Source organism: Toxorhynchites rutilus, chromosome 3, assembly GCF_029784135.1.
Source record: "Toxorhynchites rutilus septentrionalis strain SRP chromosome 3, ASM2978413v1, whole genome shotgun sequence".
NCBI lineage: Eukaryota > Metazoa > Arthropoda > Insecta > Diptera > Culicidae > Toxorhynchites > Toxorhynchites rutilus.
Window position 1 is genome coordinate 86,909,761 of NC_073746.1, and position 24,631 is coordinate 86,934,391.

Consider the following 24,631-nt stretch of genomic DNA (forward strand, 5'->3'; position numbering starts at 1 on the left):
ATGTTGTCTCCGTTTGCGACGTAACAGAAAGACTGGTTAATGGCAAATTAATTGCAAATATTCTGCTTTTATGCTTCGGTGGTATGAGCAAATTGTCATTGTGCGGAGCACAAATTGTAATATTCCCTCTCTCCACAGTGTCCGTTTACATGTGACATATATTTGACCGACGTGCGTTTACGTGCGATTGATTCGTAGTGGTATTCCCATTTGATCCTTATTCTAATTTCTAATTCTAATTTTCATCAATTTAAACCATTTTCTAGTATGTAGTATATTTACATAGTAGTCATGTATCGTATAACTAACAAATCTTAGAGATCGACTGATATGTAGAGTAGTGCGGGGCAAAGGTGCGCACCTAACTGTTGTCGTCCAATAACTCTTGAAATAAAAGCAAATAAAATTCAGTTTGCTTACCAAATTGTAACTATATATATATCACCTTCTAAACGTAGTACAAGAATTTCTCGAGTTTTGTTTGTAGTTAGACAAAAACCTATTTTAATACAGAATGGAAAATGCGTACTTTTGCCCCATAGTGGTTATAGTTACCTTCACTTGATTTGTTTGAAACTCATTTTCAAAAAAAAAAAATGTTGAAACATAAAAAAAAAGAAAAGATAATTGTTATTGAAGGGGGTCTTCGTAGCCACTTGGTTACGCGTTCGCTTACTAAGCGATCGATCGTGAGTTCAAACTCAGGGCCCTCAATTGACCGTCTTTGTGTTGTTGTTATAGAATAACTACGTCCACGCAACCATCATCAGCTATGGAGATCGATCCACGGTGGAACAAAGATCGATTCATCCATACAACTGCTCTGCTCCGCAAGAAACATCGGGCTGCTGTTCTATAAATAACCCAACAATGATCAATATCAACTGCCTCCGCTGTCCGGTCTGCTGAACAATGGAAGAACAGATAGAATACCCTTACGCCGAAATGGCTACTACAGTGTAATTTTCCATAATGAAATGGCACAGAAAACCTAACGCCTAAATGGCTACTGCTACTACTGTGTAATTTACAATTTATAGAAACATAAACATTTGTACATGTACACGATAAAAACCCGGCTCTGTTACAGATAAAATGCTAAGAGCCTGATAAATAAATAAATGGGATAAAAAAAAGGTTATTGAATTGAATGCATGGTGAAAATAAACACATTTTTCATTTGAAATTCATTCTGAATTATTTTTAAGCAATTGTTTATTTTTCTTTCTAATCTTGGATTCGGTTCTAGGGATTCCAACCCTTGCCTTGCAGCGCTGTTGCTTCGTTGCACTGTTGTGGGGTTCGAAGACACAGACGATGGTTCCTCATAAAAGTAGAATCCCAATCTCTTCCTGCCAGTTTTGCAACTTGGTTGAATTCGTGCTGGAGGTTGTTGGTTCAGAAATATCGAGGTCTGCCGCAATCCGACGGTTCGAGACTCCCACAAAAACGAATACGCACTATCATCTACTATAGAATGAAGATTTCCTTGACAGTGTAGTTTCGAACTTTCCAGTTATTTTAGGTGCGTTAATCATCATCTCCAAAACTGAAAAAATAGATCTAAACATCGCAAAACTCTTTTCACCTCATAACTTTTTGCCACTTTCATGAAATGTATCTTGTTTATATGTGTGAGCTGCTGGTGTAATAATGTATCAAACAAATACACTGTTTTCGAAATTTTATGCTCGTTTGCTCCAAAAAGGTCAATGCGCACTTTTGCCCCGTGCGCACCTTTGCCCCGCTCATAGTTCGTAGCAAAAATAGTTATCAACTTTAATATTATTTCATTATTACTAGAAGATGCTGTCCTAAGTCAAATTCGAGTATGAACGCCTCTATAAACCTCATAACGCTAACAATCCGTGAAGAATATGAAAAAATAGATCCAAGTGGTGTCCAAGACACGACCACATTGTTAACGTAGGACTACTCAATTATTCTCTTTGATGCACCTGTTTATCCCTTAACACTAAAGCTACCGATGTTTCATGTATACCTATTCCTACCACAACGGGTCAAGTGACCCTTCATAGCTAGTTAGTGCACAATGACTCGATTTATATAGTTTTTTTGAGAAACGTGACATACCATATTTCTCCTGTATATTTCGACATTTTGGAATAACAATCATTAGCAAAATATTGAAATTACAATTTTTTACACGCAAAATAGCACTGTAGCTTGGAATGGTTACTGTTAGCTCGCTTGGATAGTCAGCAATACAATTAATTTTAATCATTCACATTTCATTCACAAATACAACAAAATATATAAAGCAATTGCAAAAAAAAATTGTAATGCAATGGTTTTGTATCACAACCACACATACAAATCTATCTGATATCATATAAATGTTTGCAATGGTCTAATGATCCGTTGCGGTATTTGAGGCAGATTACAAATATTTCTCAGTAAAAAAAATAACAAGAGAGGAGTAAACACTGAAAAATACATTCGATGTATGTTTTAGGAAAAGTAGTGTAGGCAAATGATGTTGTGACAATGTAATTTGCAAGAAAATTTTGACTAAAAGATAAAAATGGGTCATTTGATCCCTCGTGGTAGGTTTAGTGTTAAGTTTATTACGATGATAATCGTATTTGAAGGATATTTTAGGAAAGGATATTTCAAAATCCCATTTGAAAACTTCAAAATTAATTCTTTATAAAGACTCTTGACTAATCACTGTCTACAGTGATAGATGTGTCAATTACACAGAAAATCAGACGATCGGGGAATTTGGAACGGAATGTTCTCAACAAAAAAGGTTCAAAATACACTGGATTCTTTTTTTACGCGATTTCTTGAAATTACGCGTTTATTTGCTCGAAATTTCGCGAAATTACACGACCTGACTATCGTCGTGTGCTTGCGAGTTTGCCTGTGACGAAAGCGCGACGATGAAGGGGCAATATTTTTTACGTTTTAGGAAGGTTAGGAAGGTTTTCTGCAAACAATGAAAAAATCTAGAACGAAAGTTGTTCCTAATAATGGTTTCTAATTATTATTTCAACAATTTGGTATGTTAATATAATATCTTTCAGTGATGGATAAAGAAGATTCAAAACAATATGTTATAAACATTCGAAAACAATTTTGAAACTCTTTTCATTGATCTATTCGCAGTTCAAAACTGTATTTTTCAATAGTAATCTCAATAGCCTCTGCTTGATTCATTACCATTTAATACCTTCGTAGATGTCGACACCGTATCTCACCCGTATGCTTCACCCACTCATTTGGGCAAAAGATGTCGACACTGCACCGTCGCTATAGCGAATTACCATTTTAAGCTTCGTGCTCCATCGTAGTGAAGCGAAAATGATAACGGGTTTCCAGGTAGAAGAAACAAACTTTTAAAATCAAAAAGTATAAATGAAAATCTTTTTTTTTCGCATCAAATATGTTGCTCTATGTAATAGAGCAACAGGTTTTCTGTAATTCTTGAGCTAAGACTTGAGGTTTTCTGTAAATCTTGAGCTAAAACTAATTCTGGTGGTAATTTTATTTTATACTAATGAGTTTTAGTAGGGATTTCAGAAAAATTATAGAAAATTCAGTGCTACGTGGTTTATACATTCAAGTAACAGCAAATAATAACTTTCATCCAAGTTTTAAGAATTTTAAATTGCTTTGGGCCCATTAATCTGATAGAGAGTAAATTGGCTCACAAACATAGATTTTGACACAAGATGTCGCACAGTGTCCTAGACACCTCGAATGATAGTGTCCCTGCTCTATAACAGTAATGATGGAGCGAGATCAGAAAATTCGGATTTGCATCATTATTGCCCTTCGTATCAATTTTGTCAACCTTACACGATCATTGTTATTGTCATTCTGATGAATTAATGTCATTATTATTTATCGTGTGAGGGACCCTTTAGTGATGCTGATGGTGAATTTATTCAGGTGGCACCAATACACGAATTGGTCCTCAACCAGTTAATGAATTCTTCAGAGGCACCAAGACGCGAATGTTTGAACTTGAACGCGTCCCTCTAGGCGGTTGACACAAAACGATGAAAACTTGAGAAGATTGATGTTAACCGTTTATGATCAGCTCAAAAAGCTTAGATGCAGCAAATAAGGTGGATATGCTACGATAGTTAGTCACCATACACTTGTCTCCTTTTTGAAGACGGGATACATAAACAAGTGCTTCCACTCGTCATGAAAAAATCCTTGATCTAGCGAAACTGTGTAGATACGGGAGAGTAGTAAAGCCAAAGCTGTAGCCCAGCGGCAAAAACCTATTGCAGGAATACCATCTGGCCCAGGAACTGTTAAACATTTCCTGTTTTTTATGCCCTTCTTAACGATCTTTGGAGTAACAGCGAATAACCACGAGTTTATTGAAGTCTCCGGAACGCTAGCTGCAGAATTCTCGGCTTCGGACGTGGTGGTTACATCAGCTACAAACACTTACGCAAAGTGTTCTGAAAACAAATCCCACATCTCCGGAACAGAGGACGATTTCCGATCCTCCTTAGACGGGATATCTGCAGTTTTCCGCTAGTAATTAACAAAATTAAAGAAACTTCATGGGCTTCTACGCAAGTTTGTTTGGCCACGAAGAGTAGCGTTAAGGATGCGGTATGCATTGCTAGTGAGTTGAAGGTTGTGTTTGGTTGTATTGTGCAAGGGCACGTAATGCTTCCACTGAGAGGCGAAAATGGTTTATATCGTAATGCATCGAAATGTGGACACTTAAGCGCTTACAATAAAAGCTTCAACTACTAAAAAATATTTACATGGAAAATTTCTTCATTGTGCTGTGATTTTTAATTCGGACACTTTTTTCAATCATGATTTGAATTGCGGACACTTTTTTCAATCATGATTTGAATTCCGGACAATTTGGATCCGGAACACATAAGTGGCACAACACTTATGGTACTTACAAAATATAAATAGGGTGGTAGACTGATTACAACACAAAGAAACAGCTTTGTACTGGTATAGTACACGTCAAGAAAGATGAAGTCATTGGATGTTTTGTTTGGTTAAGTTGAATAATTTCAACTATAAATTTTCAAATAAATAAATAAATTCGATGTAATCGGGGCTTCAAACTCATTCATAAGCGACGGCTCAGCAGTGTGAATGAACATGGATTCCCATGCGTTCAGATGGGAGGCCTTCCTGATACACTTTTTGAGTCTTGCGTTGTCCCAGTCAATTTCATTATTTATCCCCGTAGAGTGAGCTGCTACACTCGATTCGTTGGGGCGCTTATTTTCCACGGCGTTTCTGTGCTTCCTCAAACGTACCTTAAGCTTAAGACTGGTTAAGCCAACGTACAACGACGGGCGAGATTTACACGGAATCTCGTAAATACCGGACTTTTCCTCCGGCGGGATCTTATCCTTGAGGGAACACAGAAGGTCTTTCAGTGTATAAACGCTCCTATAGACTGTTTGAAACCCATGTTGTTTAAGGACTCCTTGAATGGCATTTGTCACTTTCGGGTAGAACGGAAGGCTGATCCTCTGAATCTCTTCTTTTTGCGGTTGAAGTTTGGTTGTGTTTTGGCGGTGTTTTTTCCGTTCGTGTTTTCGGAGGATCTTGTTTATGAAATCTTCGTTGTAACCATTCAAGGAAACTACCTCGTGTTTTTTCTTCCTTTCTGCTTCAAATTCTTGTTCTTCCATCGGAATGTTGAAAAGACGATGTGACATTGAACGAAAGGCAGCTTACTTTTGTGCACCGAAATGGTTGGAGTCGGATGTTAGAAGGAAGACTTTCGGTAGATGCCATATTTCGAAGTATTATCCTCTTTTCTTGTGATCATAAGATCCAAGAAAGGGAGTTTTCCATCCGACTCTTTCTCAAGTGTGAATTTAATCGAGTCATGTCGAGAATTCAACACAGTCAGAGTCTGCGGCAGATGGCGCTCTTTCACAGTAGCAAAAATATCATCCACATAGCGCCACCAAACAACAACTCCGATTTCCTCCAACATTTGATTCCGACGGAGAAAACGGCAGCATGGTTGGTGGAAGAAATGAAGAAGTAATCGGTAGCCCACGGTAAAAGCGTGAAAAATTCCCTCTTTATTTCAAAATTCATAATGTTTGAATAACTGAACCGATTTAGATGACCGACATATTATGTTTTAGCCAATAAGCCAACCTTCTTTGAAAACATATCATTGTTGCCAGAATATTGAATTCTAGTCGCATAGGTCTAGTCCAGTCACATAGGAAGATTTAACGGAAACTTAAAACATGTTAAATTTGCAAAATAATAACTCAAAAACAAAAAATAACAATTCTCTGATTTTTTGATATATTATGTAAAAAAACCTCAACTTTCCAGAAAAAATATTCAAAAAATATTGCGCCCTCCATCTTTAACCTAGAAAACTATGAAACACTTATACAATCAATCAGTGTTTGCCAAATGATCCACTCATTGAAAAATCGCTTTCGTTCGTTCAAATATGATCTTTCGGGAAACATTTTCCCCAGCGGTATTCTATTGTTGTTATGTGCTGCAAATCACGACACAAAAGAGAAAGAGACAACTCTGCATCGGCTCGCACTTCATTGCACACCAGCATGCAAGCAAAGCTATCCTATACGCTTTCGGTGCAGAAAGCTTATTTTCTTCTTTGCCTCTAACATATGCATACACTGAGAGGAAAATTTAGTATATATGACCAATTTTTTGGTAAATATTACCAATTCGCTAGTCATTTTCGACCCTACTAATTATTAGTACATTCTACCAAAACAAATTGGTAGACATAAATTTCAAACAAAACACGGTTTGTAAATCCAATGTTGGCTCAATTTAGGGGCAATATCAATGGAGATGTTGGCCCTCATTTGTAAAGGGATAATAACAGTAATAACGATATTTATCGAATAATAAATTTTCAAATCGGAAGCTGTGTTCAAATAATTTTATTCTTATTAATATTCTAATATTAATATTCACACAAACCTTTGCAGTTTTTCGTTTTCGTTGAAGTTTGTTGTGAGCGGCAGTTGGGCCATCAGCGCTTTTCATATACCCACTTATTCACCTACGTAGTCGGACGAGACATCGAAACATCATTCCTCGACAATGCATGTCGTACGCTCTCCGCTCTCCTTGATGTGGCTTACGTTGTAACAACCGCGAGCAACACGTGGAATAGTGGTATTTCTAAAAAATAAAATAAATATTTAGGTACAATGAATCTACAGAAACAAAATGTTTACCTCCGAATCGCTCCACTTCCACTAAAGAAATGGAGAATGCACACACACAGTTGCTAAGCATGCAATGCTATGAAGTAAAATTTACGAAACGTTGGTAGGGTTGTACATTGAATTTGACATCAGTTTTACAAGACTTTGGTAATATGTACAAAAAATGTGTACATTTTACCAATGTTTCGATTACTAAAGATTTGGTAGCTGCATTTACTAATGTTTTCCTCCAGTGTACCGACCTCTCCATGCATCATGAAACAGCAGGATCGTACGGACAACGCAAAGCGAAAGATTCATATTCAGCTAATGTAGCAGATCCTGATTTTTAAGTTTCAGAGAGTGCAAACTATATGATTATTTAGCTCGATAGAGGCTAAGGGAAGGGTATGCAGATTATATTTTCCATTTTTAACGCCTCTATCCCTTGAAATGTGTATATTCATATAGACCGCATAGTTTTACTAGCAACACCGCTCCAGTGAGAAGGAAGGAAGGAAGGTCTTGTATTATAGAGACTTTAAACTTTTGCAGTTCATTCGTCTCTAGCCTTGAGAAAGGCCCTTTGAAAACTCTACTCCAGCGCTACCACCTCCGCCCTCTTGCCTTGAGAAAGGCACTCCGTCCCTCGCCGTCCAGCTCGTCCAGCAACGATGTTGTCCAGTCGGTGTCCACACAAAGAATGCAGTGAGAATCGGTAATCGGTAATGAATTAGAGAGACTTTAAACTCTGAGAGTTCATTCGTCTCTTGAAGTGAGAAGCAAAAACTCTCGCGTTCTATCTCTTTTCCCATTCGCTGCTCTCCGTAAATGGTGACGTAATGATGACGTAATTTTTCTTGTATCATTTATTGCTTTGCACTTGTCTGTGCAGTGGGTTTCGCTATAGTAAAATGGGACGATATATGCGGTTCAAACTTGTATGCAGGCTTCGAAAATAGTGTGCCATGTTTGATACAGCTCGAATATGCTACAACAGTCTTCGTTCCTCTCTTAGTTTAATCACTAAATGTTACAAAAGTGATTGCTGAAGACGCGTCCACATTACGCCAATCGGCCTTGGCCGCCCGGTAAAGCCGACTAAGTGTGGACGTACCGCCCGGGCTTGTCGACGTGCCGAAAACCGACTCGAATCAAACCGAACCCAACCCGAAACAAGTGGGTCCGGTTCGAGAAAGTCGAACCAAAATAAAACGAGGTAAATTAGCGTTGACGGCATTGTGCTTCGTGTGTTCGTGACGGCTTCGTGCATCCGATGGGACTTCGGCTACGTGCACCCGATGGGGCGTCCACATTACATAACGAACCGAATATGCCGCCTGGTGCAGGCCGATCGGCATCATTCGGCATGATGTGGACGCGCCTTGACATTCATACAAGTATCTGAATGATCCTCTCATATTTGGTTATATGTTCGTGAGAGTTTACTTGCATGACACATTGTGTATCATTCGATTTTTATCGAAATCCAAACACTGCAATCAATAATTACAAAAAACGAAAATCCTAATTTTCCGCGAAAGTAGTATTTTTTTCAAACAAAACTAATCATATTTGATATGTTGATCATCTGAATCGGTCCAGTAGTCCAAAAGATAGGAATTTTTGTAGTGGAAAAAGGGGGAAAATTGTTTTTTCGAACTATCGGTTAACTTTGAAAAATCATATCTCGGAAACGAAAAAAATAGTATTTCTTATATCGAGATATATTATGTGAAAAATCCTCAGCTTTCAAGAAAAAATATAAAAAAATATAGCGCCCTCTAGTCCAAAGCCATGAAAACAATAAAAAACCACTACAACCAATAATTAAAAAAAAATTAAATCCCTTTTCTTTAAACTTATCAAATATTTTTGTAAAGGCTAAGAAAATACGGGTCTAGGTTTTGCGATAAAGAACAAAATTACCACTTTTGACGAAAATCCGAGAACCACTATATCGATTTGGCATGGAATGGCTGTATATGCAATATGATGATATAATTCTCTTTATTGTGATAGATGGGAGAAATTTTTCAATCATTTGATTCTAACATCTCTGCGACCTATCAAGAAACGGTCGAGCTATGAGCGTTCAAAATCTTTATTTTTTTCTTTACAAGCAAACTTTTTAGGTTTTCATTTTACATCCTCTACATTCCTGTTGCACGTAGTCCTACGTTAACAGAAACGTGTACAGTGCATCTTATCTGAAGTCTGAAATCTAAATAAATCTTATCTCAAGCTTTGTCAGAAAGGTTGTCTGAACCTGTAACATTGTAACAGCCAACAATGCTAGACCTAATGATTCAAATTCTAATCTAAACAAGTTTCACTAAAAAAGATAATCATACTACATGAAGGGCTAAAAAATGCATCTTGAAAATTTTTCACCTCCAGTCCAAATCTTTCAATCAGATCGTTCAGAGATCGTTCATTACAAAATCTAACGGTTAACATCTGCTTATTTTGATTTGGTATTTCCATTCAACCACATCGACCGCGATTTTGATTTAAAACATCATCAAAGTTCAAGGCTCTTCGGGAAGCATTCGAAAGAAAAAAGACAAGATTTCGGCACACTTCGCGCAAATGTTACCGAGATTATTTGGTTGGTTTACAAACAATTAAATGGAGCTGCCTGATACGTAGTTACTGTTTGTACTCGCGCAAATTTCACAGCATCCACTTACACACGCTGGCTCATCAAAATAACAGATTCAACAGAATCAACAACACCTCAGCTTGATTTCACAGCTCGTTTTCACACAAAGCATCCGAAACCGGACGTGCAATGAGACAAATGTAATAATAAATCTGCTTGGTTTGTTTCCGTCTTTCCATTCTTATTTTTTCCGTAAGGTCGCATCGGTTTGCGTGGTTAGGCTGAAGAGAGAGAAATCGGTGAAACAAGAAGGTTCTCATTCATTTTAGTTTTTTTTAATTGTCACATTACCACAGGACTATGCTGCAACGACGTTATTATTAGAAACGTGGCATCTCCGGCTTGAAGCAAGAACTCAGATGTAAATCTTTCAAAAAGATTCTTCGTTCACTCGGATACTCACGCTTGTGCGGAGAGTGCTCCGACAGATTGTGTAGCAAAATTGAGATTGTCTCGAGAACGCAGTTTGGCAATAGGATTAAATTATTGTTACTTCACGTATATATCGCATAAAATAATAAGTTGAAACATGTTAACCAATACATTTTTCGACATTTTCTCTCACAGAAACTCGGCGAAATAATGATACTTGGAAGTGTTCTCTTGACGGCCACTCGAGCATAATATGAACCGATCGGATGGCGATAAAGTATTGAGCAACGAAAGGAAAAAAAGCGCCAGCAAGAAAAAATATTCACAAGTACTTTGACTCAGTCAATCTCCATTTGAAGGAAGACTAATTTTGAGTTCATTTCAGACCAAAAATGCTCCAGATTCACGGTTATCCACAACCGGAAGTGGCGGATTGCATTCGTTCTTCCGATGGTTTCGTAAAGACGACATCAACCAGCACACAGATTCAGAGATTGATCTCCCAAAGGACGGTGAAGCACAGCAACAATACAACCGAGCCAGTGGAGACGTAACTAAGCCGCAATCGCAGTGTACTACTTCGAGTGAAAGTTCCTCGGATGAGGTGAGCCAAAGCCTAGATAATGGAGCGCATAGTTTATCGCTGAGTCCTAGTCCTGTTATAGACTGTAATAATTTATCCAAGAGCTCGAGTTGTGATAGTATCTTAAGCACAGCTACAAACGGCTTCGCGTTTGTGCCTCCGAATTGCTACGAAGCCGTCGGAAATTGGCAAAAAGCTGAACGCGTAATCAATCCAGGTCCCTATACTGATAGTTACAAGCGTCGCGTACGGCAGCGAGATCGTACACGAGAGTTGGACAAGAAATACGAACTCACGCTCCGAAAAAAGTATAACATCTTTTCCAGTTTGCGAGAAAATGTGTTAACTCATGAAAAAGACCTTACACTTACTAGGGACAATCAAAAGTCTGCCTATGTTGATTTAAGTTTGCCCAACGCCGCTAAGGCAGTTTCTAACAAGTCTTGTACTAGCGGAAAGGAAGAGAGCACAGTCAAGAAGCATAGAAGAACGGTAAGTGACAGCTCTAAGGATAGGAAAGCCGGTGCCTATGTACATGTTAAAGGTAAAAGACGAGCGCCACCACCACCGCCACTCATTCTCGACAGCAATGAAGGATATCCCGAAAACCACACAATAGACAGAACACTGACAAATTCTTCATATGGCACACTGTCTCCTGGATCTACATTGTCGCGGAAAAAACGACCCGCGCCACCGCCACCACTATTGCCAGCATCTCCGACCTTAGGTGAAGCCATTTCTGATACCAGTCTCCTTGAAGATAAGGAAATAAAAGCTATTATTGAAGGAACACCTATATCAGTTACACCAGAACTTACGATGTCGCTTAGAACGACACCATTGCCAGGGATTTCGGAAGAGAGAACACCTGGCGGATTGACGGAGGAACAAAAGCAGCAGCTTATCGACAATATTCGTAAGGTTCAAGCCCCACTGGAGAGAGATCCTCCTACCCCAACGAATAATCCATCGTCACCCTTCATGTTGACAAACAGCGATGTTATGAAACTAGAGGAGAATTTTATAAACACGAATGGAACAAGGTCGCCTATTCATGATTATTTGTATGTAGAAGCAGTGACTAGCAGTACTAAACCGGGTATTCCTACATCTCCCATATCTCCGAGGCCCTGGTACAAACGACCAATTTCAGGAACGAAACATCAAGAGAGCTCGTTGCCTTTTAAGAAAGACATTATTCTGAAGACTATAGATAAAAGAAAAGGCAAGAATAAAGAAAAGGAAGATCTACCGGAAGTGGGCTATTGTAGAAATTCGCTAATAGACAGTGGAACCACGGGTAGTAGTGGTAGTGGGGCCAAATTCAATTTGTTTGCCAAAATGACGGAAAAATCGGATGACACAAAACGTCGAGAGAAGGACAACGAGAAACGTAAATCGGGCATCGGTATTCCAAACATAAGTGAGCTCGATCGTGAAGCAGCGGAAATTATAAACAAGGAACATGCGTTGAAACGGGAAAATGACAGGGAGATCTACTTTTCTGCTCCCGAGCAACTGGTGAAGAGGACACAATCCTTTGCGGTGAAACCGACGGAAAACACTATCGACAAACCGAAGTCAACCAAAGAATTAATATCTAAGTTTGAGGCAAACTCTTCGAATATCACAAAGTTTACTGTTAACGCTTCATTTGTTCCCAAAAAAGAATATTTCGGAGTAGAACAAAAAGCCATCAAGACGCCATCTACTTCAAGCAGTACTGCTACAAAAGAATCCACACCACCAGAGGAGGTCACGCAGACTCCGGGCGATAAAAATCTACTCGGAGTATGGCCATGCCCTTATTGCACCCTGGAAAACCCCAACTGGAGAATAATTTGCGAAGCTTGCGAACGTATAAAACCTTACGATAAACTCAGCATCTTAGAGGAACCACCGCTGAGGCCAAATCATCCACTCAAAAAGCCTATCCCCGAACCGAAGTCGCCGCAACAACAACACCAGCAACCCAATGCTGGTGAGTGGGACAAAAAGACTGAACGGGTGATGAAGTACTTTATGCCCAAAACGAACCCTAGTGTAAGTAACAACTCACTCAGTGAACTTGAGGTGCCAAAGAAATCGTTCGGACAATCAAAAATGCTTTCATCGCCCAAAATGGGCGTTAAAAGTTTGATGAATCGAGTTTCACCCGACAAACTGTATAGCATAAAAAACTTTAACCCAAATGCCGAAGCCTACAGCACCAATAAATTTGATGATGAAAAACTCAAGGAGAATGCGGTGAGCCCTGCGCGAGTTGTGTCTGAAAGTGTAGTAAACAAGAGTGGTTATGTGCATGTGAATTTAGATGAAGTGAGAAACGCTAGAATAGCTAAATTCAGTACGAATATCGAAGGTTACCGAAATGAAAACTCAGAAACGCAGAAAAGCGCCGACCAGCCAGAACATGTCCAGGATATGGATGAGGAGTCTTTGGAAAAAGAAAAAGAACGTTTACGCGAAATGATACGGGCTATGAACGCAAAGGCTTTAGCTGATAAGTATCCTGTTCTTCAGAAACCCCCAGCGAATAGTAAATCACCTTTAGTACAGCGTAAGAATGGGTTCGTTTCCGCAATTCCTGTAAGTGCTAAAAGCCCTAGTCCGTTACGCACAATGAGTCCCAAGATGGTTCGTAAACCACCCATCGAAGAGCACGCTGCCATTGTAGCGGAACCATATAAATTGGGAGCAATTAAAAAATCCTTCATTCGGAAACCTGAAGACATAAAACCAATCAACACATCGACGGAATCCAAAATTATAAACCAAGAATGGGAGGGTGTGCCAAAGGAACCGAAGGCTAGCACTTCGGTTATACCCGAGACAGTGACCGAATTGAACGAGTCGAAGTTGGTTCTAACCAACGATGTACACAAGCTGCGTTATGAAGCGATGGACGAAAGCCAATTCGAAGCACTGAGCGTCGAGCAAAAAGAATCCCAACTCTCAAACCGACAAAAAGAAACGGTTCGTCAAATATCCAATCAGTTGCGTTCGGTGCAAGGTGTGGAGAACTTCCGGAATACACTAAAACACACGAGCATATCGATGAACAGAACGAATACGCTGGCGATCAATAAGCTGCTAAGGAATCTGGAGAATGCGATTGGTGATGGCGCGCATGATCAAGCAGCCAAACTGGCGATGGATCTTGCCAAAATGAAAGTATCTCTCTCGGTAACCCGGCAAAGTCCTGCAAGGTCGAACTCTGGATCCGCCAGTAGCCTCACCGATATAAGGTAAGTTGAACGGAAAACCGATAACCTTCTATGAAATTCCATGATCAGAGTTTGAAGCAATGGGTTATTGTGGAGTCGATTATTTTAGTTCTGGCAATACCAATGAATGGAACACAGAAAACAATCATACGCTCAGATAGCTGATTTTTGTAGAATGATCGTACCTTGGATTTGACACCTCTCATTAAATTCGGCACAGTAGCCTTCGTGCACTTCCTGGACGCTGCTGAACAACTCTTCCTGGAGTTTGATATGCCCCGAGACACTGGAGCATTTTTCTTGAATATGCCCTTGGCAATTGCCCAATAACGTTCGATTGGTCGATTGGTCTCCGCAACAGACGTACCCGTAGTAGATACACTCTCCCAAACTGATTTAATCACTGATTTAGACACAAAGGCCCCGGCAGCGTTCAGAAATGCTTTTTGTCGTATGTCTCGTCATCCATCAAGATGCAGTGTTTAAGATTATCCAGAATACGCTCATAAAGCTTTCGAGCCTTTTAGAACGATGTTGTTATTCCGGAGTTTGTTTGGGTGCTTTTTGCTTCTCGCAGGTTTCAAATCATATCTCTTCTTAATCCGCTGGATCATTCCGATGCTGGTACCATATCTCTTGGCCAAGTCGCAGATAAAGACAGATCGAAGCTTACGAATATAATCCTCGACTTTCTGGTTAATCCAGGATCACTAGAACCGGGTTTACGTGCAGGTCCTTCTTGGCAGATCCTTCAGCAGATAATCATTGCCAAACTTTTCAATTATTCGTTTCACACTCCTCGAGCAAATTTTGATGATTTGATTGTATGTCACGCTTTTCTCGGTGAACTAAATATGCGAAACCTTTTTTTTTGGTTTTCCAACTATATAACTCTGCAAACGTAAACAAGTGACTTGCTGATATATATTTTTTGTTTTTGGTAAAACATGCTGTGAATACACATCCAGAAAATATGCATCCATTTTGGAGTAATAAGGTATCAAATGTTTGAGATGACTTTTCGGTATACTTCTAATGTGTAATTATACCATTTTTTTCGACCTCGTCTTTCCAATTTTCTCTAAGTCCTGCTCAACCTGATCCAACATACTTTTTACATACCTTATAAGGGGATATAGTCAGAGATTTTAACACATTGTACCACTACTTTCTTTGAGCTATGCGTTTCAAAACTCATGCTGGTATTGTTGCAAGATAAATTAATTTGGTTTGTCTAGTCGAAAATGTGATCATGGTTTGTCCACGGTTTTGAATGCTCTAGTTCAGCGCACCTGTGTCAAATTAGGTATTCGAATATTTCGAAACATATAAATAATATTGTCTTCTTCATGATTCACAGTAGTTATATAGTATATTTTTACGGGTTCACATGTTTTAAAGGATTATAAGATCCACATTCTATTGGTGTCAATGCGCCCCTCACTTGAGCTAACTTTTAATCAACCAACAGATGATTATTTGGCACGCATTCAGACCATTTCTGGATTATAACACTTACAAATATTGTAAACATCATTCTTGAACACCATTTGTATCAGATTTACATAGCTAAAGCAGTAAATTAACGCATTTTAATGAACTCAATTCTGATCATGAGTTGTCCAATTCAATAATGTTGTTTTGTCCACATGATTTCTATGGCAACCGCTTGGAGCGCTGCAGTTTGTTTATTGTGTCCTTCGCGTATAGCAGAAATAATGTTTCTCTATGTTAAGTGTCTTGAAGTGAACACTTTTAAAATGCCCAAGAAAATGCGAAATTCTGAAGAAAGCTTAAATTATGAATGGATCAATATGAAGACGAAGTAAATTCAAGTAAATTCAAGCAATGATAAATGCAACATCTACTTGAGAATTCGAATGTTTTCATTCAAAAATGGTGATTTCTAAAGCCGGACAAACTATGATCATTTTCTTGACAAACCATGAACAGAGGTGGTTAAACCATGATCATAAAAAGGTAATCGGTAAAAAACATAAAAATTTGAACAATTTCAACGCCTCATGATAGTATTGAAACTAGAGACTTAGGGCTTTTCAACAAACCCAAACTCGTATCGATACTAATTGCGTAAAAACACCCCAAATTGGACAAACCAAGATCATTTACCATATGTCGTTATCAGGAAGACAAGATAGACGAAATTGTCGATCACCTTGATCTTGTTGTCGTCGATTACAACATTCTTACCAAGCGTTATGTTCAGCAACTCCCGTCGGCATATATTTGGTCTTAGACGCATTGATCCTAAGCACAATCAGTCCTGCCTCACTCGAGTATATAAATCCACTACCTCACATAATTTCAGCAGGTTTGAGTTCTAGTAGGTCGTGACATATCCACTAGTCGCCTTCATTTTAATCGGTCGTGGATTATGTTTCGCCAATTGCATCGGCAGGATAGTATCCGCAGACCATCCTCAACCTGATCGAGTCATCTAACGCATAGTGCTCTTCACCATCGGGAGCCATCTGGGTTGTTGAGGAGAACCGTTTTAACGGGGCTAAAATCTAACATTCTGTCCCGCCCTCCGCAGTTTTCCCCCTTTTGTGGTGTGTACAATTGATGGTTCTTAAGGCGGAATTCGACCTATTCAACATGATACATGCTACAAGTTAAACGTAAACAACAATGGATATGATATTTGCACTTTTTTTTTTATTTTGTTTCCACCTCAACCACTACACAGTAATGTGCGATCGCGCACTGCTCCAACATATGTCTTGATGTTATTGTTTTTCTAATCAATAATGTTGTTGCTCCATTATTCTGGTGAATTATGATAATCGTCAATAAATGACGTAGTTGCTCCAACATTGTTGTGCTATACACGCTGCACCGATCCGCAAGCCATTGGATAAGGGCAACATCGCTCAACAATACCAATTATAGCGTAAAATGATACACTCCAATGAGCTAGAAGCATTTACTTGTAGCATGCATCAAATCGAATAGGTGGAATCCCGCCTTTAGGCAAGGCGCAAATTGAGAAGCGTATAGCGCTCGTAAACGAACACGAGACCACCAACACGACTCATACGTGCCACAAACGTAGCGTGGTGGAGCGCATATTCAGTCGCAGTTTGGTGTAAATAACGTGCCACTCGCATACAATGTCTGATTCACACAGTTTTGCGCGATATATTTATTTACTAACACAATCACCCGACCGGTACGACCAGCACGAGAAACTGTGGTTCAGCCACAGCGTCACGCGAGTCGTGTCTTATGAGTGCTCCACAATCTCGCGTCATCTGGCCAATTTGCGCCGTTCTATCTGTTTTCATTAGCCACAAAAACAGGCGCTATATAGAGTATCTGTCGCACGAGGGTAGACTGATAAGTCAAGTACAAATCATTACCTTGAAAATCATGTATTTACTTGTCAATATAGTCACCAATAAGCATTATACATTTCTCCCAATTGGTAACAAGTTTTTTTCATACCGTCACTGAAAAAATCTTCCGACTTCTCCGAACCCTGGACGCGATAGCTACCTTCACCATCCGAGCTGAAATGATTACCCTTAATGTTTCTCTCGAGTAGAGAAAAAATCGTAAGGAGCAAGGTGGAGAGAACACTGTGCAGCATTTGAAAATTCGATAACAGCGCGTTGTTTTAATCGCCTTTACTTAGCGTTTACTTCCACATGTCACCAGGCGCGCTTCTGAAATTCATTTAATTCGTATTATACAAGCACGTGTGTCTATTATCAGCCCACCCTTGCGACTTAATATTCCAGCGCCTACGCCATACTCCGTCTGGGTACAGGTTCAGTTTCGTACGGAGACGCACTTGATTCGAATGAAGGATTCACCGGAAAAGTATGGTTTCTCGCTAGAATGCGTCCCCGGATCTCCTTGTTGTCTGCTGCTATCAGCGATCCCAAGTACATAAACTCGTATACCACCTCCGGTTTGTCGCCGTATGCAACAACAGAAGGTGGGAGGCGTAGATTTTCGTTTTTGTAACCTTTTTCTCTTACGTATTTATTTTTTGCCGTATTCTTCTCCAGAACGAAGGAGGACGTATCCACCTTCACGTCAGCCTTTAATCTGATGTACGCTTCCACCCCTGTTCCAAAGTTGCGCGCAATAATGTCGATGTCGTCGGCGAAGCCAAGCAGCTAAACGATCGTGCTTCTCTCATTCGATGGCCACTTTACTAAAAAGGCTAAGTTGAACAGCAAACATAATCAACCATCCTCTGTCTCGACGTAATCCTCTGCGCGATTCGAAGAGACCCAACAGTATCCCTGAAACTGGCACAAAACACACCATTCACTCCATGGTAGTTCTGATGAGTCGAACTAATTTATTAGTGCATCAGCTTCCATAGCTATTCTCGGTCGTACGTTGTCCTGATATCTATGCCAATTTGTTGCGTGCGTATATTGTAATTCCGACATTTTTGCAGAGTTCGTCGAAGCGTCATTCATGTCGTTCATGTTGTCAATGTTTTATGGTATAGACTTGTTGCTTCGCCGTCGACGTTCCTGTTCTCTTAGAGCATCTGCGAATCATTCGAACGGTACAGCTATTCCATTTCGTCACAATATCGATGCTCCTGCTGGCGCTTCCGAATGACTTCATAGTGTTCCTCGTTTGCTCGTGTACGGTGCTGCATCACTCTAGGTGGCTCAATTTAGAGAGATTCTGCTCCAAACCCCATATAACGTTCGTCTTCGCTGCACGCCACCTTGTCGTTGGATCGGGCGATACGCTTTATGCGTGTTTTCCGCTCCGCAAAAGTGTTTTGCTGTGGTGTGCAGGCGGTCGTAAACTGGAAAGAAATCCCTTTCAAGCAGTAGAATCGCCCAAGGAATCTGAAATCATACTCTCCTCCTTGGTCGACCCGATTTGCTGTTGGGTATCTTACGTAAGGCGTGGGCAATATTTCGACAGCCTTCCATTCACCTGGTAGCTTCGGATTAGCGTTTTAAAAAATATACTACCGTAAATGATCGTCGATCTGCGTCGTTGCATTTTGCCTTACACAATAAAACCACAATAGAAAGTTGCATTGCATATTCTGCGTGATTTGGCTTTACAGTGTATGGGCCGGCATCACCAGGGGGAAACCATGATTTTTCGTGACCAGTGACAATCCGATACAAAACCGACTTCCCTTAGTGCATTTGTCCTTCATGTTTGAAGTGCCGAAATTTACCATAAGGATTCACGAGCAAATGATGTGCTTCGACCGCTTTTTGAAGTAGAACTACGTCTTTCACTAAGGGTGCCAAATCAGAAAACAAGTCACGTTGTTATGAAATAAAGTAACGTTAATAACTATTTTTGCCGCGAACTGATTTTGGCGATTTACATACCAAACGAATCGGAAATTCCCTAAAAGTTGTCTGATATGCATTACAATTCCCTGGTGTGTAAATGGTTAAAATTAATGAAAACTAATAGCGTTTCCATTGTCCCATACATTTGTTCTGCTGATTTGTGAGCTTTTCTACCCGTGTCGTCAATAACGAGCAGCTTATCGACGAGCAACGAAGGGGAAATCGTAAGATTTAAAGTCTCCATGAACAAAGGAAAAGAAGAAGAACGGCGGGGAATATTTGCATAGAGTATAAACAGTGGCTCTCGTTGGGGCAAACTTTCAGTCTGTATTCAAAGCAATGAACATCGCTTGTTCTTCCTTGTTTGCGTCATCACGCGTCTTCGTTCCGAATGAAGGAAGGAAGGTATTGTATTATAGAGCCTTTAAACTTTTGCAGTTCATTCGTCTCTAGCCTTGAGAAAAGCCCTTTGAAAACTCTACTCTATTCTACTCCAGCGCTACCACCTCCGCCCTCTTGCCTTGAGAAAGGCACTAGAGATGTGCCATCCGCTCATGAGCTGTTCATTCGAATCGCTTCATCATAGTGAGCGGATTCGGATCGGCTCGCAATCGAAAAAACGCAGCTCATCAGCTCATTACGGAGCTGGAGCTGATGAGCTGTTGAGCTGTTGAGCTGAAGAGCTGTTGAGCTGTTGAGATGTTGAGCTGTTGAGCTGATGAGCTGTTGAGCTGATGAGCTGCTGAGCTGATGAGCTGTTGAGCTGTTGAGCTGATGAGCTGATGAGCTATTGAGCTGTTGAGCTGATGAGCTGATGAGCTGATGAGCTGATGAGCTGTTGAGCTGATGAGCTATTGAGCTGTTGAGCTGTTGAGCGCAAAAGCTGCAGAGAGTGTGAATTGCGAGACGCGAAAGGATTTTTCGTCTCCCGCGCTTCATGGCATGACGTCAGTTTGTTTTCGTGTATCCCTCTCGTACTTTAGCTTTAGCAGAGATGCCAGATAGGAAAAAGGTTTTTGTTTTGAAGATATTCCATCATTCATTACTTCATTAAATTTTTCTTATATGGCCAAACAATTATAATGTGTATTATTATTATATGCTTGTAAATAAATTTAATATATTACATTGTTATTTAAACATTACTGTGGAAACACATACATTTATTTCCGCGTGCTGAATCAAAACAATTCAGAAAACCACCCGGCATAAATGTTGATGATTGATACTGGTCCTTTTGTTACCTTTGTGATCGCGAATAATTATTTCTCGTTGCACCTATTAGTGGATTTATTTTGATATCCTCGGATACAAAAAAAAATCTCGATGGTTTTTTTTTTCAAAAAACGTTGTCTCGGCCAATATTCCTGGAGGCATTCTATTTGGCTACTGCTGGTTTTTCTGTTGTTTAAGTTCAGCATATCCTAAGCATCTTCTATGTTTCAGTTTTAGTTTTTGTACAATGACGAATTAAATTCGTTTATTTTTTGCTTTCCGTCTATTAAAAAAATGCACACTATGCAATGTCCCATGGTGATTACGTTTCATATGCAATTGTGTGGACAACTGCAAGCTCAACTGAGCTGATGAGCTGTTCCAAATGAGCAGCTCACTTGTATGAGCTGAACGGCTCTGAGCCGCTCACCACGATGAGCTGATTTGCCCATCTCTAAAAGGCACTCGATCCCTCGCCGTCCAGCCCGTCCAGCAACGATGTTGTCCAGTCGGTGTCCACACAAAGAATGGTTCCGAATGAGCTGTGGACGCGACCAAATAACTCACTCGCTGATGTCTCTGGCATTGTCAAACTGACGCCATTGCATTAAGGTTCTGAGCTACACAATTGTGGGGGGAATCATCAAGCTTGGCTATAATATAAATAAATAAATAAATGTTCTGAAATTTTGTCTGTGGTTTGGTTTCGCATGACGGTAGCAAAACTCTCCCCACCAAAGATAACAGCTAAGCTAATCTAGACCGACAATATTAACAGAAATGGGTTCTGTTGAGAGGAGCGCAAAACGGAGATAAGTGTGTGTATATTTAGTTGCTTCAAGCCGATCCGATTGAGCTGAAACTTTGCACAGGTAATTTTGTTGGTCCAATAAACAAAATGTGCATGATCGGTTTTTGAAATTTGACATGACCATTTTCGCTGCCACCCTATAGAACATATTTGCTACGCTGAAACCCGATTTGTATCTGATCTCATGTGCATTGGGCCTGTCACGATGCAACAATCGCCTAATTTTTTGATGCTATGATTGACGATTATTTGAAGGAGGGAAAATAGCGGGACGGAAACATTTGCGCTAGGGTATTAGTAAGGAATCTCTGCTGAGGAAAATATTCAATCTTTTTCCAAACAGTTTACAGTATTTGTTTTCCGTCATCATAAAGGCTTAGTTGGTGCCTTTGACATTGGATCATTGCATTGAACAGACACTATGGCGAAGCAGGCATTAAGGTTGTGCGCCAAAAAATATTTGGTGAATACCAAGCATCTTGAATGTCGTGCTGGAATGTTATGAGTTATTTGGGTTCGCGTCCCAGCTGCAAAACTGCCTTCAAAGGATTGCATTTGCGCTAATCTTGATCCTAATGAAGCAATGTTACTCTTTTCGAGGTAGTTGAGATTAACAGAAAGAGTTTATTTGGTTTATTTAGTCACCAAAAAAGTAAATGTCGTTTTTGAATTTTGTGTGTGATTTGGATTCGCTTGCTAGTAGCAAAATATTCTCCACTAAATTGACAGCTGCGCTTATCTTGAGCATGAGAAAGTAATGCAACTTTTTTCGAGCCAGTACAGGTCGGACTCGATTATATATAATCGCAATTTCACTTTCAACGTTAATTTTCGAATCCAACACATAATCGAATCACAAAAAAGCTATTTTTCTATTAATGTTTGACATTCATACATTAATGAAAAAATGGTTTTCTTGAGATTCGATTATGTATAGAATTTGAAAATAATTGTTGAAAAAAACGGTCGACTATATATAATCGAGGCCGACCTGTAATACTAACAGAAGCGTTTCTTTTGAGAATAGCGCAAAATAATGAGAAATATTTATATTCCTAGTTGCTTCAAGCCCCCAATGAATGGCTCTGTATGCATGCTATGTTGAACGCTTGTTTGGTGCTGGTTGGTTTACGTTGTACGAACGATGTCTAGGGATGCGATACCACTGAGGCTATACTAAATAACATGTAGCATGATAGTTGATACTCGCAAGTATTGCCATTGTTGTTGTTTCCATGCGGTGCCAAAGATAGATAGTTATGAGAAGTGGAACAATGGTGCTGCTGCATCAAGTAAATACACGACTGTAGCCGAGTGTATGACAATTGCGAAAAAGGCCACCGGAATATCATGAAAAAGGCCACCGGAATATCATGAAAAAGGCCAGCGGAATTGTCATGAAACAAATTACAACATACGATCAGCTAGTGTATTGTTCTGCGAGGACAAGATTGAATCATCAATGAATTATCGTCAACTGATTCTACAATAACAAAAACCATTTCAGGGTGACCAAACCATTCCACTAATTTTTTTTTCTAAAATCGTTTTTTCTCGTAGCATATAAAATTATAACCAAAGCTATAAACAAGCGACTTCATTTAAATTAAAGTGTGTGTTGGACACAACCTCCTTTTTTTTTCATATCACCTTCAACTTTAGAAGCAGTACACACTACTATTTTTATAAGCCTCTTACTCTACCGCTGAAAGTACTTTTCATGCAGCAGTTTTTTAATTTGACTTCAGTTTATCAATCAATTCATTGAAAAGAGTGCAACTAGCGATAAGCGGATGAAACTAGGAGGAGTTCGATGAGCAGGAATGCGCACAAAGACTCGTTTCCTAAGATTTTGCGCAGGAGCATGGAAGTGTAGATTCTCTATTAGGTAGCTGCAATACTCATCCGGCGCTTGGCTTGATCTCTAACTTATTTAATTTGCAGCAATCTTCATATTACGGTAGTATTGCGGTATTGACACTGGGCAAGCGGCGCACCGTATCTTATGAACGATCTCTAGCCGTTTTCGATATGGATTATTTTCTCTCTATGTTATGGAGCCCAAACTTGAACTGTATATTCCAGTATGCTTCAAACAAGAGTTCAAAAGAGGCCACCGTGTTGCGTCGGATGAAACCAAGTGAAGCGTATGCTGTGGCGGAAACCGGAGATGGTTGGGGGAGATGTGCTCGTTGAATCTTGTACTCACCTACTCACCTTCATTTCAATTGCACCAATCCAGTAGGGAATTTAGATCCTCCTGTAGCACACTGCAGTCCAACGACGAGGATCCACGGTAGATTTTCGGGTCATCTGCTCACTAGAGATTGTTAACTGGTTTTACCGATAATACCGGGTCATTTTCCATTACCGAATTACCGGTCATTTTACAATCAATTACCGGTAATTTCGGTAATTTTTATTTTTGCACCATAAATAATATTTGCCTTTATGTCGCTTTGAAATTTTACTCGAGAATGAAATAAGATCGAAAAAACACAACTGGCAGTGTTGCGCCGATTCTACGGCCTCCGAACTTCAGTCCAAAAATCACTGTTGGATCTGAAAAAGAAACGCAAGATAAGCTTCAGCGATGAAGGAATTGGTTGATCCTCGGACCAGTTCTGGTCGCTGGTGACTTCGGCGTCTTCTATCAAACGTCACGGATTGCATTGATCAAGCAGGCATTTGAAATTGTTCCTGATTTGATCTAATTTGACGATGACTATATTGATTCAGTAGTTGGACAACAGGAGGAAAAAAATCACTGGACGATGCGAAATCTGCAGAACAGTTGAGCATCAAGGAAAAACTTACTTACTCTAACTTACAACAATCAAAGGTATAAAGGTCCAGCCCAAGCTCAACATCTATAAACGGATTGATGAAAACCCTCGAACAAGAGTTTCCGTACAAAGGACATCAGGGCCGAATACATGACAATGGTAGAGGAAGACGGCCACCCGGGGTAAGATGGTCACTCTCTAGATTATTGAAACGATCAACTATTGAACAGTTATAATACATTATTTTTGTGTATTGCATAACCCTCAATTATATATACCCATTTTGGTGTATGTATAGGTGAAACGTTATGATAAAACAACAAAAATAAACATTTCAGATGACGACGAGCACCGATTTATTATTTTGCGCACTAGAATTTTAGTGTTTTAGTGGTGAATATGTACATGTCTCGTGAAACCAATGTTATAATAGTAAACACACATGACTGTTGAGTGTGCTAATATAG

General features: G+C 39.7%; 1 protein-coding gene across 6 annotated transcripts in view; it reads left to right on the top strand.

Annotated features, from left to right (window-relative positions):
• The window catches only part of LOC129774693 (uncharacterized), a 47,876-nt gene that overhangs the window by 19,320 nt on the left and 3,925 nt on the right, over positions 1–24,631 (top strand). For 5 of the 6 annotated variants that reach the window (XM_055778553.1, XM_055778558.1, XM_055778557.1 and 2 more), the window contains exons 2-3: positions 10,420–10,552; positions 10,610–14,058. In XM_055778553.1, the coding sequence (XP_055634528.1) occupies positions 10,478–10,552; positions 10,610–14,058 (3,524 nt within the window). In that variant the 5' untranslated portion in view covers positions 10,420–10,477. Of the gene's footprint in view, positions 1–10,223; positions 10,351–10,419; positions 10,553–10,609; positions 14,059–24,631 lie in introns of those variants that run through there. The other variant, XM_055778556.1, reaches the window with a different exon arrangement.